We start from the raw sequence: 14,128 nt of genomic DNA on the forward strand, positions 1-14,128 counted from the left end.
TAAGCATACAGAGCTATTTAGCTACCCTCTAGGGCATGCATTGGCAGAACGCATTTGCAACCCATCAGCTTCTTGCAAGTCAGTCTCTACTAGAATAGTGAGTGTGTGGACTTCAATCACAGAAAAGTAAAGAAAGAAAGAAAGAAAGAAAGAAAGAAAGAAAGAAAGAAAGAAAGAAAGAAAGAAAGAAAGAAAGAAAAGGGGGTTAAGGCTGGAGAGATGGCTCAGAGGTTGAGAACTGGGTTCAGTTCCCAGCACCCACATGGTAGCTCACAGTTGTCTGTGACTCCGATTCCAGGGGACCTGACACTCATGCACATAAGATAAAATAATAGTAATAATAATAATAATCTACTACATTTAAATCGTCAGATGTCCCAAAATGAATTTGGTAAATGATGTGAGGAAACTGGACAGCTCTTAGTCATCTTTCTGGAGTATCGTCAATTTTTCTATGAATTTTTTCTTAAAATGCCTCTCCCTCACGCACACACCCAACTCTCTGTCTCCTCTTGTTGCTGTCTTTCTTTCCGTCTTTGAAACCTATCAGTCCGTGTTACTGTATCTCTACTCTCCGTCTTTTCTCCCTGCTTACCTTTCTATTCGTGTCGGTCTCTAGAATCTCGATGTCTCACCTTCCTAATCCCAATCCCTTTCTGTTTCTCTCTTCCTCTCACTTAATTTTCTGACATGCTTCAGGTCCAAATGCTCTGACTCTAATGAATGAAACTCTTCCTTTCATTCAGACCTGTATCCCTGTGTGTGTTCACTTATATTCACTGTTACTCCTTCCTCGCATTCAGTCTCCGCCCTCACAATCTTCGGGCCCTTTCGCCGCTCTTGCTCCCGACTCTGTGTGCGGGTATATCTGCCACCCTAATTAATTCCTACCTTCATAACTATCTCGTTGGGTATTTGGTGTCCCTTGTCCCCTTCCCATTCCCTCACCACAGAACCGGACAGCCTTTCCCAAACCAGGTAGTCGGGGCGTTACCCGGGAAACCACCAGATTTGGTCCCCCGGTTACCATGGAGCTCCGCTCAGTCCCACCCAGGTCCGGTGATGTTGTGCTTGCACACACGGAGTACCCTGCCAACTACGACTCCCAGAAAGCCTCTAGCTGAACGTTTTTCTCAGCAGCTCAAGAGGTAGCCGAGGGGGCGCCCCTCCTGAACCAGGGTTGCCATGGAGATGAGGAGGCTGACGGCTTCCTAGTGAGAACGGTGATTGGTGCAGAAACCTGCAAATCCTGGGAAGGCCCGCAGAGAATTGACAAAAATGTGGTGGGGGGCATGCGCCGTCTGGAAGGCGGTGCAACCATCCGTTGCTCCCAGAGAGGATTGCGCACGTCGACGGGGCCCAAACGCCTGGATTTGAGACGGGGAGTGTGGGAAGAGAAGGCCAGGAGAGCGACCTGATCGTTACCAGCGCAATCCCCTGGGGACAGGAAGAAGGGTAGAAACGGAGGTGGGGTGGGGGAAGGGCAGAAGGGCTGGAGCTGCGCGCGGAGTAGTCTGGGAAATGTAGTCTGACCTGGAGGAAGCGAACGAGAGTGCGCATGTTGAGGAGCGCTCAGCCGCCCTCGGAACACTGAAGGAATGCTGGGAGTCCCTGCACCGCGAAACTTCAGGAGGGGACTGAGATGGAGTGGGGACTACAAAGGGGAGTGGATTCTGGGGTTCCGGCTGCCCAGCTAGACCTTGAGCCTCAGCAGAGGTCTGAGAACCCCCTGTGCTGTCACGCGAGCTTTCCAATCGCCACCATTGCCACGGCGACAGATCTCTTAAGCACCCTAAAGTAGTGGCGCTTAAAGTGTGGTAGACTTGCCGGGCGGTGGTGGCGCACGCCTTTAATCCCAGCACTCGGGAGGCAGAGGCAGGCGGATCTCTGTGAGTTCGAGGCCAGCCTGGTCTACAAGAGCTAGTTCCAGGACAGGAACCAAAAGCTACAGAGAAACCCTGTCTCGAAAAATCAAAAAAAAAAAAAAAAAAGTGTGGTAGACTTCTGGGAAATGTATTTCCGGACCCTCCTCTACTTGTTTAGTGGCTGTTCCAAGTTTCTCCTAGGGTTTCGAGTTGACTTGGCACCCTGAGGCGGCAGAGGTGTGACCCACAGAAATCTAACTGCCTCTAAGTTGACGCCACCCCAATAATAAATTCAGATTTTCACAAAGTCCCAGTTGCAGAAAGTATGGAGGGAAGGGAAGTCAGCCCTATTTGCAGGTGAGGAAACTGCAGCCTGCAGAGTTCACATAGGCACAGCAGAATCAGCATCTCGGACCTTCCTTGCAGACTGTTGCTCCAGTGATTTGGGGGGCCTTTGAGGGTCCTCAGAAGTCCCCCCCCCCCCGTTACCTCCGAAAGCCAACTAAATTAGAGCTGAAGAAATGGATGGTTGCTAAATGTGATGTTATAGCTTCAGGTGTTGGAGAGGAGCAGTGGAAAGGCGTTGCCTGAGAGAAGTTGGGATGCGGGATAAGGTGGCTATCTCTTTGAGACCACACTGGGAGGGGATGCATGTCTGAGATTGGAGAGAAAACATTAATAGGCTGATAGTGGGAGTCGGGGAGGTGGCAGCAGTGGTACTGATGCCCGAATGTAAATAAAGAGGTGATTTCTGGGATGAGGCTGCTGGTATAGAAAAGGATAGGATTCAGGGAAGAGAAATGAAAAGAACAGGATTTAGGGAAGAACCTAAGCAGCAGCCTGTACTTAGAACAGGAGAAGCTACCAGACATTGCATAGGCCCAGCTGGAAAGATCAGCAAAGCAAGTGGCTCTGCTGAGTTCCCACGGCTCTCTGGGGTGTGGCTGGCCTGTCAGTGCCTGTTCCCTCACGGGTACTCTGTGGAGAAGGTCTCAGGGGTAAACAACACAGCATACAGTAGGCACTCAGTAAGCATTCGCTGCCACTGTCCTTACTCCAGATGCCTCACACTGTTCCTTCCCTAGGGACCTGAGCCCTGATCTGGTACTCCTGATGAGACCCACTGTGCTGGGTTCCCCAGGCCGTGCACCCCCAGAAAATGAGCCTGTTGTGGTGAAGCTGGAGGACACTGAGGAGGAGGAAGAAGGCAGTCTGTGGGACCCGGGCCCTGAGGCTGCACGTCTACGCTTCCGGTGCTTCCGTTATGAGGAGGCAATTGGCCCTAGGGAAGCCCTGGCCCAGCTCCGAGAGTTGTGTCGCCAGTGGCTCCGCCCAGAGGTACACTCCAAGGAACAGATGCTGGAACTCTTGGTGTTGGAACAGTTTCTAGGTGCACTGCCTCCTGAGATACAGGCCCATGTGCAAGGGCAGTGGCCAGGCAGCCCTGAAGAGGCTGCTGCCTTGGTTGACGGACTTCGATGGGAGCTGGATGGACCTCGGAAATGGGTGAGTCAATAGCTGAGTGGAAGGTCAGGGCTGGATCCTTCGTGTGGTTGCTCAGGACAGAAGCCCATACCTCTATTACCTGCCATCCCCCAAGCTAGATGAGACATAAAGGGTACCGGGCAGCCCTGTGCCAGCAGAGAGCCCTTTTGCTTTCTGCTTGGGGACAGGGAAGGGAAGGGGGAGGACTTTGGAAGACCTACCCATTATGTATTGACCAGGAAGTCCTGCAGTAGAGTGGGTGCCCATGGACCATGGGTTGTACCCAGCTCCACTCTGTCCTTCTTCGATGCATCTCTCTAGGTCACAGTCCAGGTACAGGGAAAGGAGGTCCTATCAGAAAAGATGGAACCCTCCAGCTTCCAGCCTATACCTCACATCAAGCTCCAGACTCCAGAGCCTGGGGCTGAAACTCCCCCTAAGGCCATGCAGGAATTGCCAGTGAACCTTCAAATGAAAGAGGAGGAGACAGAGGTGATGGAGAATCCAGGTGAGAGTAGACAAAGTGGGTGGGGCTTCAAGCTTGCCTGGGCCAAGCTGCCTACACTCCACTAAGCCAGGCTCTGCTAGATGAAATAGTTCTAGTGTTGCCCCTGGCCTTCGTCTACCCTCCAGTCTAGCCGCCACAGCCCCATTTCCACAGTTTTCCCCAAGCATCATGGGACACGCCGCCCCGGGACCCACAGAGATGCAGAGGCACAAACCAGCGCTTGTCTCAACTGTTTCCCTTCTAGAAAGCCCTACTTGACCCCATTCCCAACTGGGTCATCAGCTACCCTGCCTTGTCCTTCCCAGCCTTGAGTTCATGCCCTATCGCCTTTGTGTCTGGAACCCAGCACTTAGCACTGCTAGGGAGGGTAAGAACTTTCTTGAGCTGCCTGACCCCACTCTTTCTCCCCAGAACTCCTGGATTCTGGGCCTCTTCCTGCTGCCCAAGAGGCTACAGCTGCCCTCCTACCTAAGGAGGCCCAGGTGAGCCCTACACAGAATGTGAGCCACCCCTTGCCCTAAGAGCCTCTAATGGGAGGGTGGCCCAGCCAGGCACAGTCCAACAGTGACCACTGTGGTTGCAGGGCCATGGGACAGCACTGGACCAGACCTCTCCTCACAGCGACACTGAGCCTGATGTGGCCCCATGGAGTGAGGACCCTGTAGCCCTGTGGCAAGAGGAAGTAGGGGGCATCTTCTCACCAGGTTAGTGAGACAGACACAGTGGGACTGAATCCTCCTCATGATCCCCTACACCCACAAGTCCTTGTGTCCCTATACAAGACAGCCTCATCTCTGCAGTAGCTCCTTTAGCATTCTCTGCCCTTGGCTCCTCCTGACTCTGCCCTGCATCATAATACCTTCCTGGAAACAGACCTTGTCTTCCCCCATAACCACATCCTGTGTCCAGTCGTCGAATTCTGCATGGCCTCCAGACTCTGGTCTGCATCTTGAAGGTTGGATACCAGAGCAGGGAAGTTTGGGACCTGGTGAGGAAAGCCTATTATTAGTAGATAAGGCAAAAGTAGTTCTGAGAACTGCTGAGAAGGGACCAGGACCCCGCCTCCTCTTTCTTGATTGACTTCCCTGAGTCAGGGCATCATCCTCTGAATTCTGGTGCAGGAGGTAAATTCTCGAGAGGTTACAGATCTGAAATCCAGTTGTCTAGACCATGTTAGGTAGTTTATTTTTCCACACTGGGTAGGGAGCTCAGAGATTGGGCATGCTAGGCACACACACTGTCACAGAGCTACACTCCCAGCTTCCCACTGCTGGGTATGGACAAGAACTCTACTACTGAGCCCTACTTTAACCTCTCTGGTGGAGCCAGGTATTTGTCCCACCACTGAGCCATGCTTTAGCCTGGCCTAGGTAGGAGTTTTACCACTGTGCTGTACCCGCAGTCCCAGAACTGTCCTGTTAGACTCAGTCTCGGGCCTCTTTTGTTTAATTTCTGCTGTTGACAAGTCCTCTCTATTTGAAATTCACATATCTCCTAGTAGGGAACTGCCATGAGATGTTTCTTTGGAGCATGATGTGATGGTGTCACCGAGGCTCTTGGCCTCTGGGGTGGTCCTTCATTGTTACCACTTCAGCTTCCCACACATGGAGATAGAGTTCAGACAACAACTTGCAGGAGTCAGTTTTCTCTCCCTGTCATGAGGATCCTGGGACTCAAATTCAGGTCATCAAGCTTGGCAGCACACGAGGCAGAAGAGAACACCCAGCAGTCACCGGGCCTGACCAGCCCTGCTTGTGTTGCCTAGAGACCACTTTGTCTTGCTTGGACCTGCTCCTCTCTTCACCCACAGTTCCAGTCTCTTAGCTCTCCTGCAGGCACATTGGCACCATTGCTTCCAGCCCCTTAGTTGCTTCCTCCTTGGGCCACTCTTGCTGTAGATAACCACACTTCTTGCTTTCAAACATCAATTCATCTTCACCTCCATGACGCCTGTCATGCCCCTTGGCTGCTTGACTCATCCTCCAGCTGTGACTTTTGTGGAGGCCAGAGTTTTGGTTATTGGGAGAGGGTCCTGCTTTGTTTTGAGACAGGGTCTGCTATATCCCAGGCGGGCCTGGACATCAATATGTAACTGAGATGGATCATGAACTACTGATCCTCCTGCCTCTACTTCCCAAGTGTTGGAGTTATAGGTGCAGGATACCTCTCCTGGTTTAGGCAGTGTTGTGGCCAAAACCAAGGGTTTCATGCATGCTACAAGAAGTCTACCAGCTGAGACAAGTCACAGCCCTGTTGGTGATTTGGTGGTGGCGCACGCACATGGGTGTGTGCATACAAAGGCGTGCATGTTTGTGTTTGTGCACACACTTGTACACTTTTACACACACTAAACATGCAGTCTACTATGAGAGCTATACTCCCAGAGATCTTTCTAGTGCTTCATTATAACACCATTTTAAATGTTAACACCATGCCAGAGACAGCATTAACAGGCTGGTAACATGCAGATACAAATGAACTCACTAAAGACACAAGGCAAGGGGCTGGAGAGATGGCTCAGAGGTTGAGAGCACTGGCCGCTTTTCCAGCAGTCCTGAGTTCAATTCCCAGCAACCATGTGGTGGCTCACAACCATCTATAGTGAGATTTGGTGCCCTTTTCTGGCCTGCAGGGATACATGCAGGCAGAACACTGTATACATAATAAATAAATAAATAAATCTTAAAAAAAAAGACACAAGGCAGAAGTAGTTTAATACATGGTGGAACCTCAGAAGACAAGACTGTAAACAGAGCCTGTCTCCACAGAGCCATTCCATGAGGCTGCTTTGGGTAGCAGTGAGTCGCCATGTGTACAGTGAAGCAGCATCTCCGTGTCCTGGAGCCCTGAGATATCTGCATTTGGGGTGTATCCTGGTTAGCAGCTGCATACATAGCCTTGAGACAATAATGGTTTGTCTTATCCCGAGTCAGAAATGGCTCAATGGGACTACCCATTCTAAACAGGCATCTACATTTTGCAGCCAGGGCAGTTAATAGTCCTGCTCAGATGTGGCAGCTTCCTTGCCCTGAACCCGCCCTACCATGAAGCAAAAGCAAGCTTGTTTCCCAAGGTTAGACCAGCTCAGCACAGCATCCACAGTTAATACATTCACATGGTGAAAACTCCAAAAGGTGTACAAAGAGCACACAGTAGAGTGCCCCATCTGTGCCCAGCAGTCAACACAAGTTCTCAGTGCCTTCCGGAAAGAATCTGTATGCAAAGCAGACACAATCTAATCATGCACTGCATTAACAGTGTGCTGGTCAACCCAGATCACAAATAACAATTACCTTACAATATTGCCAAAGCTGGATATGGCTTTACACACCTAGCACTTGGGAGGTGGAGGCAGGAGGCAGGCAGAAACTGGAGGATTGCCATGTCTTCAGGGTCAGTTTGGACTACAGTGTGACATCTTGTCTCAAAAAGTTGTGGCTGATAAGATGACTCAAGCAGAAAGAGTACTTGCTAAGCCTGGCAGCGAGAATTCAATCTCTATGACCCACGTGGTGGAAGGAGAGAGTCTTTCCCACGGGTTGTCTTCTGACCTCCACATATGCATCATAGCATGCCCATGGCCATAGAGACACACACACCAAAAATAATTTCTTTATTTCTTTATTATGTATACAATATTCTGTCTGTATGCCTGAAGGCCAAAAGAGGGCGCCAGACCTCTTTACAGATGGTTGTGAGCCACCATGTGCTTGCTGGGAATTGAACTCAGGACCTTTGGAAGAGCAGGCAATGCTCTTAACCACTGAGCCATCTCTCCAGCCCCCCAAAAATAATTTCTTAATGTAAAAATCAAAAACCATTTGACAACACCGTTCTCAAGAGTTTTCCCTTTGGTTAAACAACCTATTCCTGTGCAGCCAGGTGCACTGTAGCCTTATATAAACACACCTAGAGCCAGTCTAGATATGTAGCGAAACATTGTTTCAAAAGCACAAAGCAAACCAGGAATGATAGCATCCACCCTTAATCCCGGCACCTAAAAGAGGCAAAGGCAGACAGATTTCTGTGAATTTAAAGCCAATGTAGACTACATAGCAAGTTCAAGATTGCCAGAGCTACATAGTGAGACCCATTTTGTTTTGTTTTAAACCAAAAACAAAACAAAAAAGCAGAAAAAAGAAAAGGCTTTTTTTATGGGGCTGGAAAGATGGCTTAAAAAGACAGGTTGCTCTTCGAGAGGACCTGGGTTTGAGTCCCAGCACCCGCATGGTAACTTGAAATTGTCCCAGAGGATAAGGCTGGCTATTGTAGGAACTGCATACACGTGGTACACAGACATACATACAGGCAAAACACCCATATACATCTAAAATAAAAAATTTAAAGACAAAAGGGTCTTTTGCTGTGGTGATGGTAGTTTGGATTTTTGTGTTTGTGGCTTTTTTTCTTGTTGGTGGTGGTGGTTTGTTTGCTTTTGTTCCTTGTTTTTGGTTGGTTTTTTTCTGTGTAACCAGGGAGTCTTGACCACACTATGTATCAAAAGCTGGTTTCAAACATATGTCAGCCTTCTTGCCACCAAAAGTGCTGGAATTATAGGCATGCACTACCATGCACTGCAAGAAAAGTTCAAAAAGAAGAAAATGTTTAAGGGACTAAAGATAAACAGATAAGAGGACCAGGTTGGGCTCCTAGCATTCAGGTCAAGCAAACTGACAACCTCCTATAACTCCAGCTCCAGTAACCTTGGAGGTCACAGCACTCACATGCACATTACACATACACATATATACACAATTTAAAATAAAAATACTGGGACATAGCCGGCCAATTGGTGGCACATACCTTTAATCCCAGCACTCAGGAGGCAGAGGCAGAAGCAGGTAGAACTCTGTCAGTTGAAGGCTAACCTGGTCTACAAAGTGAGTTCCAGGGCAGCTAGGGCCATACAGACTCTGTCTCAAATAAAAATAGTATTTTCAAATGAACAACCCTGGGGCTGGAAAGAATAGGTGCCTCACAACCATCTGTAACTCTAGGGAATCTGACACCCTCTCTGGCCTCCTCTGGCCCCAGGCACACACATGGTGCACAGACATACATATAAGCAGACAAAACACTCATACACATAAAATAGGTTAAAAAATTTTAATGAACAAACCAGGTAAAGCAAGGCATACCTTTAATCCCAGCACTCAGGAAACAGAGGCAGGTAGATCTCTGTGAGTTTAGGACCAGCCTGGTCTGCAGAGTGACAGCCAGGGATATATATAAGTGAGACTCTATCTCAAAAGGCTAAACAAATAAATAGAAAATGAACCAACCTTGCTTGGTTCACCAGGACCCCCATGGTGAAAGGAAAAGACCAAATACTGCAGGTTTCCCCCTGACCTCCACATGTGCACTCCAGTATAAGTACACGCACACACCAATATGTAGGCTAAAAATATATTTTGAAAAACTTAAGGCTTGGGTTGGAGAGATGGCTCAGAGGTTAAAAGCACTGGCTGTTCTTCCAGAGGTCCTGAGTTCAATTCCCAGCAACCACATGGTGCCTCACAACCATCTGTAATGAGATCTGGTGCCCTCTTCTGGCCTGCAAATGTACATGCAGACAACAGACTACATAATAAATAAAGAAATAAATCTTTTTTTAAAAAAACCTTGAGGCTAGAGAGTGAGCTCAGTGGTTAAGAGTGTTTATGGCTTTTCAAACACATCTCAGGATGTTCACAATGTCCTGGAACTCCAGTGCCAGGGGATCTGATACCCTCTGACCTCCTAGGGCCCTGCATACACATGGTACAATTAAACTATGCAGTCATGTATACATGCACATATTTACAAAGACTCTTTATGGGCCAGGCGGTGGTGGCACACACTCTTAATCCCAGCATTCGGGAGGCAGAGGCAGGTGGGTCTCTGTGAGTTTAAGGCCAGCCTGGTCTAGAGTGAGTTCCAGGATGGCCAGGGCTACACAGAGAAACCCTGTCTTGAAAAACAAAACAAAAAGAAAAAAAGAAGAAAGAAAATATTCATGGATTCCCAAATGACCTCATTCCCCTCATGCCATGTGCTTGGCAAACAGCAGGGGTGGTCACGGGTCTTCACACAGCTATGAAGACTCACTGTGGTCCACACTCACTCCCTTGTCCACAGTTCTTTGGATTGATTCTCATTAAATACTAGAAAACCCTGTGCATAGGTCATTGACACCAGGAGAAATACAGCTACTAAACAGGAATACCTAGAAGTATAATTCCTGGGATGGTGTGAAACACCGCTGTTTTGATTTGTGTTTTCAAGAAAGTATCTCATGTAACCCAGCTGGCCTTGAACTTGATTGCAGTAGATGACAACCTTGAACTCCTACCTCCATCCCCCAAATTCTGTGAATGGAAGTACTCACCTCCACACACAATTTGATAAAAATTTCCAACCCAGCCTGTGTTGTACCAGCAATGCATACAAACACTTAATATGGAAGCAAGGCTAGAGACATGGCTCAGCGGTTAAGAGCATACTGACTTCTCTTGCAGTTCCCAGCACCCACATGTCAGCTTACAATTATCTAACTCTGGTCTCAGGAAATCCAACCCCCGACTTTGGCCTCCACAGGAACTGTAGCCACATGGTCTCACATGGTATACACACAGCCAAAACACACACACACACACACACACACACACACATACACACAATCATAAAAAAGGAAAAGATTATGGTAACAGGTTAGGAGATGTAGCTCAATGATAGAACATTGGCCTAGCACGAGACTTCCTGGGTTCAAGTCCCATCACTGGAAAAACAAATGCTGCGACTGGGAAACAATGTGTCAATGCAGCCCTACTGTGAATTCTCCTAAGCAGGGACTAGCATGTTGAGTAGAGCTTAAACAATTAGTTACATTATTTCTTGTTCACACACTTCCACAGTGTGGCTGTCAGCACGCTATGAATTGACTGAAGCTTCTGTAGTGATTTAATTATCCCTTAGTCTCTAGAGAGTTGTTAGCGTGGCTTTTGATTCTGGTTTCCTTTTGTGCATTCTAATTTCTCTTAATTCCCTTTGGTGCCTCATGGATTTTCTGTCATTCATTTTGTCTCCAGCCTCAGTTGCCTGGTGGACACCTCATCCCTCGATTAGCCTCATATCTTGGAAGCTCACTCTGTAGTCCACTGTGCCTCAGGCTTGCACCTGGGACGGCTCATTCTGTAGCAGGAACATGCTTCTACAAACAGCTCTCATGTTGATCACATGTAGGCTTGTGTTCATCTCATCCCCACCCCCCAACCCTACATGCGGTCCTCTTACTCTAGTATGTTTGGGCCATCTCAAGTGTGGCAAGTCCAAATCCAAAACTAAAAAACTGTATTCCCACCCTTACTGCTTCCTGTTGATGTTCTTCTGGTCTTTATTGAATCTACATTCTTTGCATCTTCCCAGACCCTCACTCCTCACCTAAACTGGGCCCCACTATCACCCACTTCCACAAAGAGGTGTTAGTTTTCTCCCAGCGACTTAAGTCAAATCAGGAAAGCCTTCACACATACCTCAGGGAAATCTGTCCAGATACAACTGCCACTCTCATCTCCTGTCTGCATTACCTGCCAGTTCCAGGCCTATAGTTCAGTCTCCCAGAATTCGGTGGGTTAGGGCAGAAAGCCAGAGTCTCATGAAGCAATGGGTCCCCTTGTGCAGGGTTTGCGCTTCAGATGGACACGGCAGAGCCAGAAACGGTGAGCCCCCACCTCCATGTTCCCTGGGATCTCGACATGGCTAGCCTCTCTGGACAGATGCAGTCCCCCTCCCGAGAAGGTGGCTCCGCCCATGCCCTCGTGCTTCCCAGCAACCCGGGAGGTGAACAGGACCCTGCCTGCGAGAATCCCTGCCCCGGTGTGGGCCCAGCACTGGTGGCGACTCGCAGGCATGCCCCAAAGAGCCGGGGCCGGGGCCGCCCTAGTACCGAGACTGGAGCGGTGCGAGGCGGCCGCTGTGACGTGTGTGGCAAGGTTTTCAGTCAGCGAAGCAATCTGCTGCGGCACCAGAAGATCCACACGGGCGAGCGACCGTTCGTGTGTGGCGAGTGCGGCCGCAGCTTCAGTCGCAGCTCTCACCTGCTGCGCCACCAGCTCACGCATACCGAGGAACGGCCTTTCGTGTGCCGTGACTGTGGCCAGGGCTTCGTGCACAGCGCGCGCCTGGAAGAGCACCGGCGAGTGCACACTGGTGAGCAGCCGTTCCGCTGCGCAGAGTGCGGCCAGAGCTTTCGGCAGCGCTCCAACCTACTACAGCACCAGCGCATCCACGGTGACCCGCCCGGCCCAGCGCCACTCACCCTGTCCCTCCCGGGAGTTCCCGAGCCCCCGGGCCCCTTCCCGTGCAGCGAGTGCTGTGAGAGCTTCCCACGCCGTGCAGTGCTGCTAGAGCACCAGGCGGTGCACACTGGGGACAAGTCCTTTGGATGCGTGGAGTGCGGCGAGCGCTTTGGCCGCCGCTCGGTGCTGCTGCAGCACCGGCGCGTGCACAGCGGCGAACGGCCCTTCGCCTGTGCCGAGTGCGGCCAGAGCTTCCGGCAGCGCTCCAACCTCACCCAGCACCGGCGTATCCATACCGGCGAGCGGCCCTTCGCCTGTGCCGAGTGTGGCAAAGCCTTCCGCCAACGGCCCACACTCACGCAGCACCTGCGTGTGCACACAGGCGAGAAGCCCTTCGCCTGCCCCGAATGTGGCCAGCGCTTCAGCCAGCGACTCAAGCTCACGCGCCACCAGAGGACCCACACGGGCGAGAAGCCCTACCACTGCGGTGAGTGCGGCCTCGGCTTCACGCAGGTGTCCCGGCTCACTGAGCACCAGCGCATCCACACAGGTGAGCGTCCTTTCGCTTGCCCCGAGTGCGGCCAGAGCTTCAGGCAGCATGCCAACCTCACCCAGCACCGGCGCATCCACACGGGCGAGCGGCCCTACTCGTGCCCCGAGTGTGGCAAAACCTTCCGCCAGCGGCCCACGCTCACGCAGCACCTGCGGACCCACCGGCACGAAAAGCTCTTCGCCTGCCAGGACTGTGGCCGCCGCTTCCACCAGAGCACCAAGCTCATTCAGCACCAGCGTGTGCACAGCACTGAGTAGGTCAAAAACACCTCACACTGTTGTTGTGAGGCTGGCATCGTCAACAGGCCCGCTGAGGGCCAGATATTCAGTAGGTACTCAATAAATAGATGATGCTTCCCCACCTGCACGGTTCTTCTGCCCACCTTATGGCTGTTTCAGCTTGGGCATATCCTCTGAGCCTTGGCCTTCCGTATACTTCCCAAGTAACCGTACCTACCACACCTGCTCTCTTGTGGGATATACTCTGTACTATACCTCTGGCTTTTACAATAGGTATACCCGGCCTCAGATGGTGAAAAGTAGCCACACTCACACAAAAAAATTAACCAGGGTCTAGTCGAGAGAGCTACCTGGACGGTGGTGGCCCATGCCTTTAATCCCAGCAGTCTGGAGGCAAAAGCAGTTGGATATCTGTGAGTTCGAGGACAGTCTGGTTTACAAAGTGAGTTCCAGGACAGCCACAGCTAGAGCTGTTACCCACAGAAACCTTGTCTCGAAAAACAGAAACAACAAAAAACAAAAAGGAAAGAAAAAAAGGGGGAAAAAAACGGGGAGGGGGCGGCTGGGGAGGGCCACCATGACTGCTGGGTGACGACAAAGGGACAAAGGGTAGTGCAGCTGGATGTGGTGGCACCCTAGCACTTCAGAGGATGAGAAAGGACTACAGAGTTTTAGGCTAGTCTGGGCTACACCATAAGCTGCTATCTCAAAGGCACACACTGAGTGTGGTGGCACACGCCCATACCCCAGCAGATAGAGGGCAGAGGCAAAAGCACTACCATAAGTTCAACAGGTAGGTGAGAACATGTCCTGAAAAAAAGAAGCCCAAATACAACTATACAAATGTGGTGGTGTAATGGTAACCGGCTTGTAATCATTCCAGCTATTGCAGGAGGCTGAGGCAGGTGGACTGCTAGCTAGTTCAAGGCCTGCTTAGCATACAGACCTATCTCAAAACAAAAACCCAGGGCTTATGGGATTGGGTGGGGTTGCTCAGTGGTAAAGCCACTTGTCATCAAGCCTGATGACCTGAGTTTGATCCCTAAAACCACATGTTGGAAAGTGACAACCAACTCCTGAAAGTTGTCCTCTGACCTGCACAAGCTGTGTGTATGTGTTTTTCTGTTATGTGTGCACATGTACACACATGGGTAAAGAAATAAATGGGGGAGAGCCTTTATTTTTTGTTTTGGTTTTTTTTT

At 50.3% G+C, this 14,128-nt stretch overlaps 1 protein-coding gene across 4 annotated transcripts; it reads left to right on the top strand.

Annotated features, from left to right (window-relative positions):
- Nucleotides 1-1,238: 1,238 nt before the first annotated feature.
- Nucleotides 1,239-14,104, top strand: LOC142860448 (myeloid zinc finger 1-like). Of its 4 annotated transcripts, none has more exons than XM_075991742.1 (6): nucleotides 1,239-1,467; nucleotides 2,951-3,371; nucleotides 3,672-3,858; nucleotides 4,270-4,340; nucleotides 4,442-4,562; nucleotides 11,518-14,104. In XM_075991742.1, the coding sequence occupies exons 2-6, from the start codon at nucleotides 2,979-2,981 to the stop codon at nucleotides 12,942-12,944; spliced, it is 2,199 nt and encodes a 732-aa protein (XP_075847857.1). In that variant the 5' UTR covers nucleotides 1,239-1,467; nucleotides 2,951-2,978; the 3' UTR covers nucleotides 12,945-14,104. The 4 variants fall into 4 exon arrangements, with proteins under 4 accessions (XP_075847857.1, XP_075847840.1, XP_075847862.1 ...); XM_075991725.1 differs by having other exon boundaries at nucleotides 1,239-1,455; XM_075991733.1 differs by lacking the exon at nucleotides 1,239-1,467 and adding an exon at nucleotides 1,827-2,479.
- The last annotated feature ends 24 nt before the right edge of the window (nucleotides 14,105-14,128 follow it).

The sequence above is a fragment of the Microtus pennsylvanicus genome, chromosome 1 (assembly GCF_037038515.1).
Source record: "Microtus pennsylvanicus isolate mMicPen1 chromosome 1, mMicPen1.hap1, whole genome shotgun sequence".
NCBI classification, from domain to species: Eukaryota; Metazoa; Chordata; class Mammalia; order Rodentia; family Cricetidae; genus Microtus; species Microtus pennsylvanicus.

Bases quoted from the DNA above. Each gene is read 5' to 3' on its own strand.
- LOC142860448 (XM_075991742.1), top strand. From the start codon at position 2,979: ATGAGACCCACTGTGCTGGGTTCCCCAGGCCGTGCACCCCCAGAAAAT. The intron at 3,859-4,269 runs GTGAGAGTAGAC...CTTTCTCCCCAG, and splicing joins AGAGGTGATGGAGAATCCAG to AACTCCTGGATTCTGGGCCT. The intron at 4,341-4,441 runs GTGAGCCCTACA...CTGTGGTTGCAG, and splicing joins TCCTACCTAAGGAGGCCCAG to GGCCATGGGACAGCACTGGA.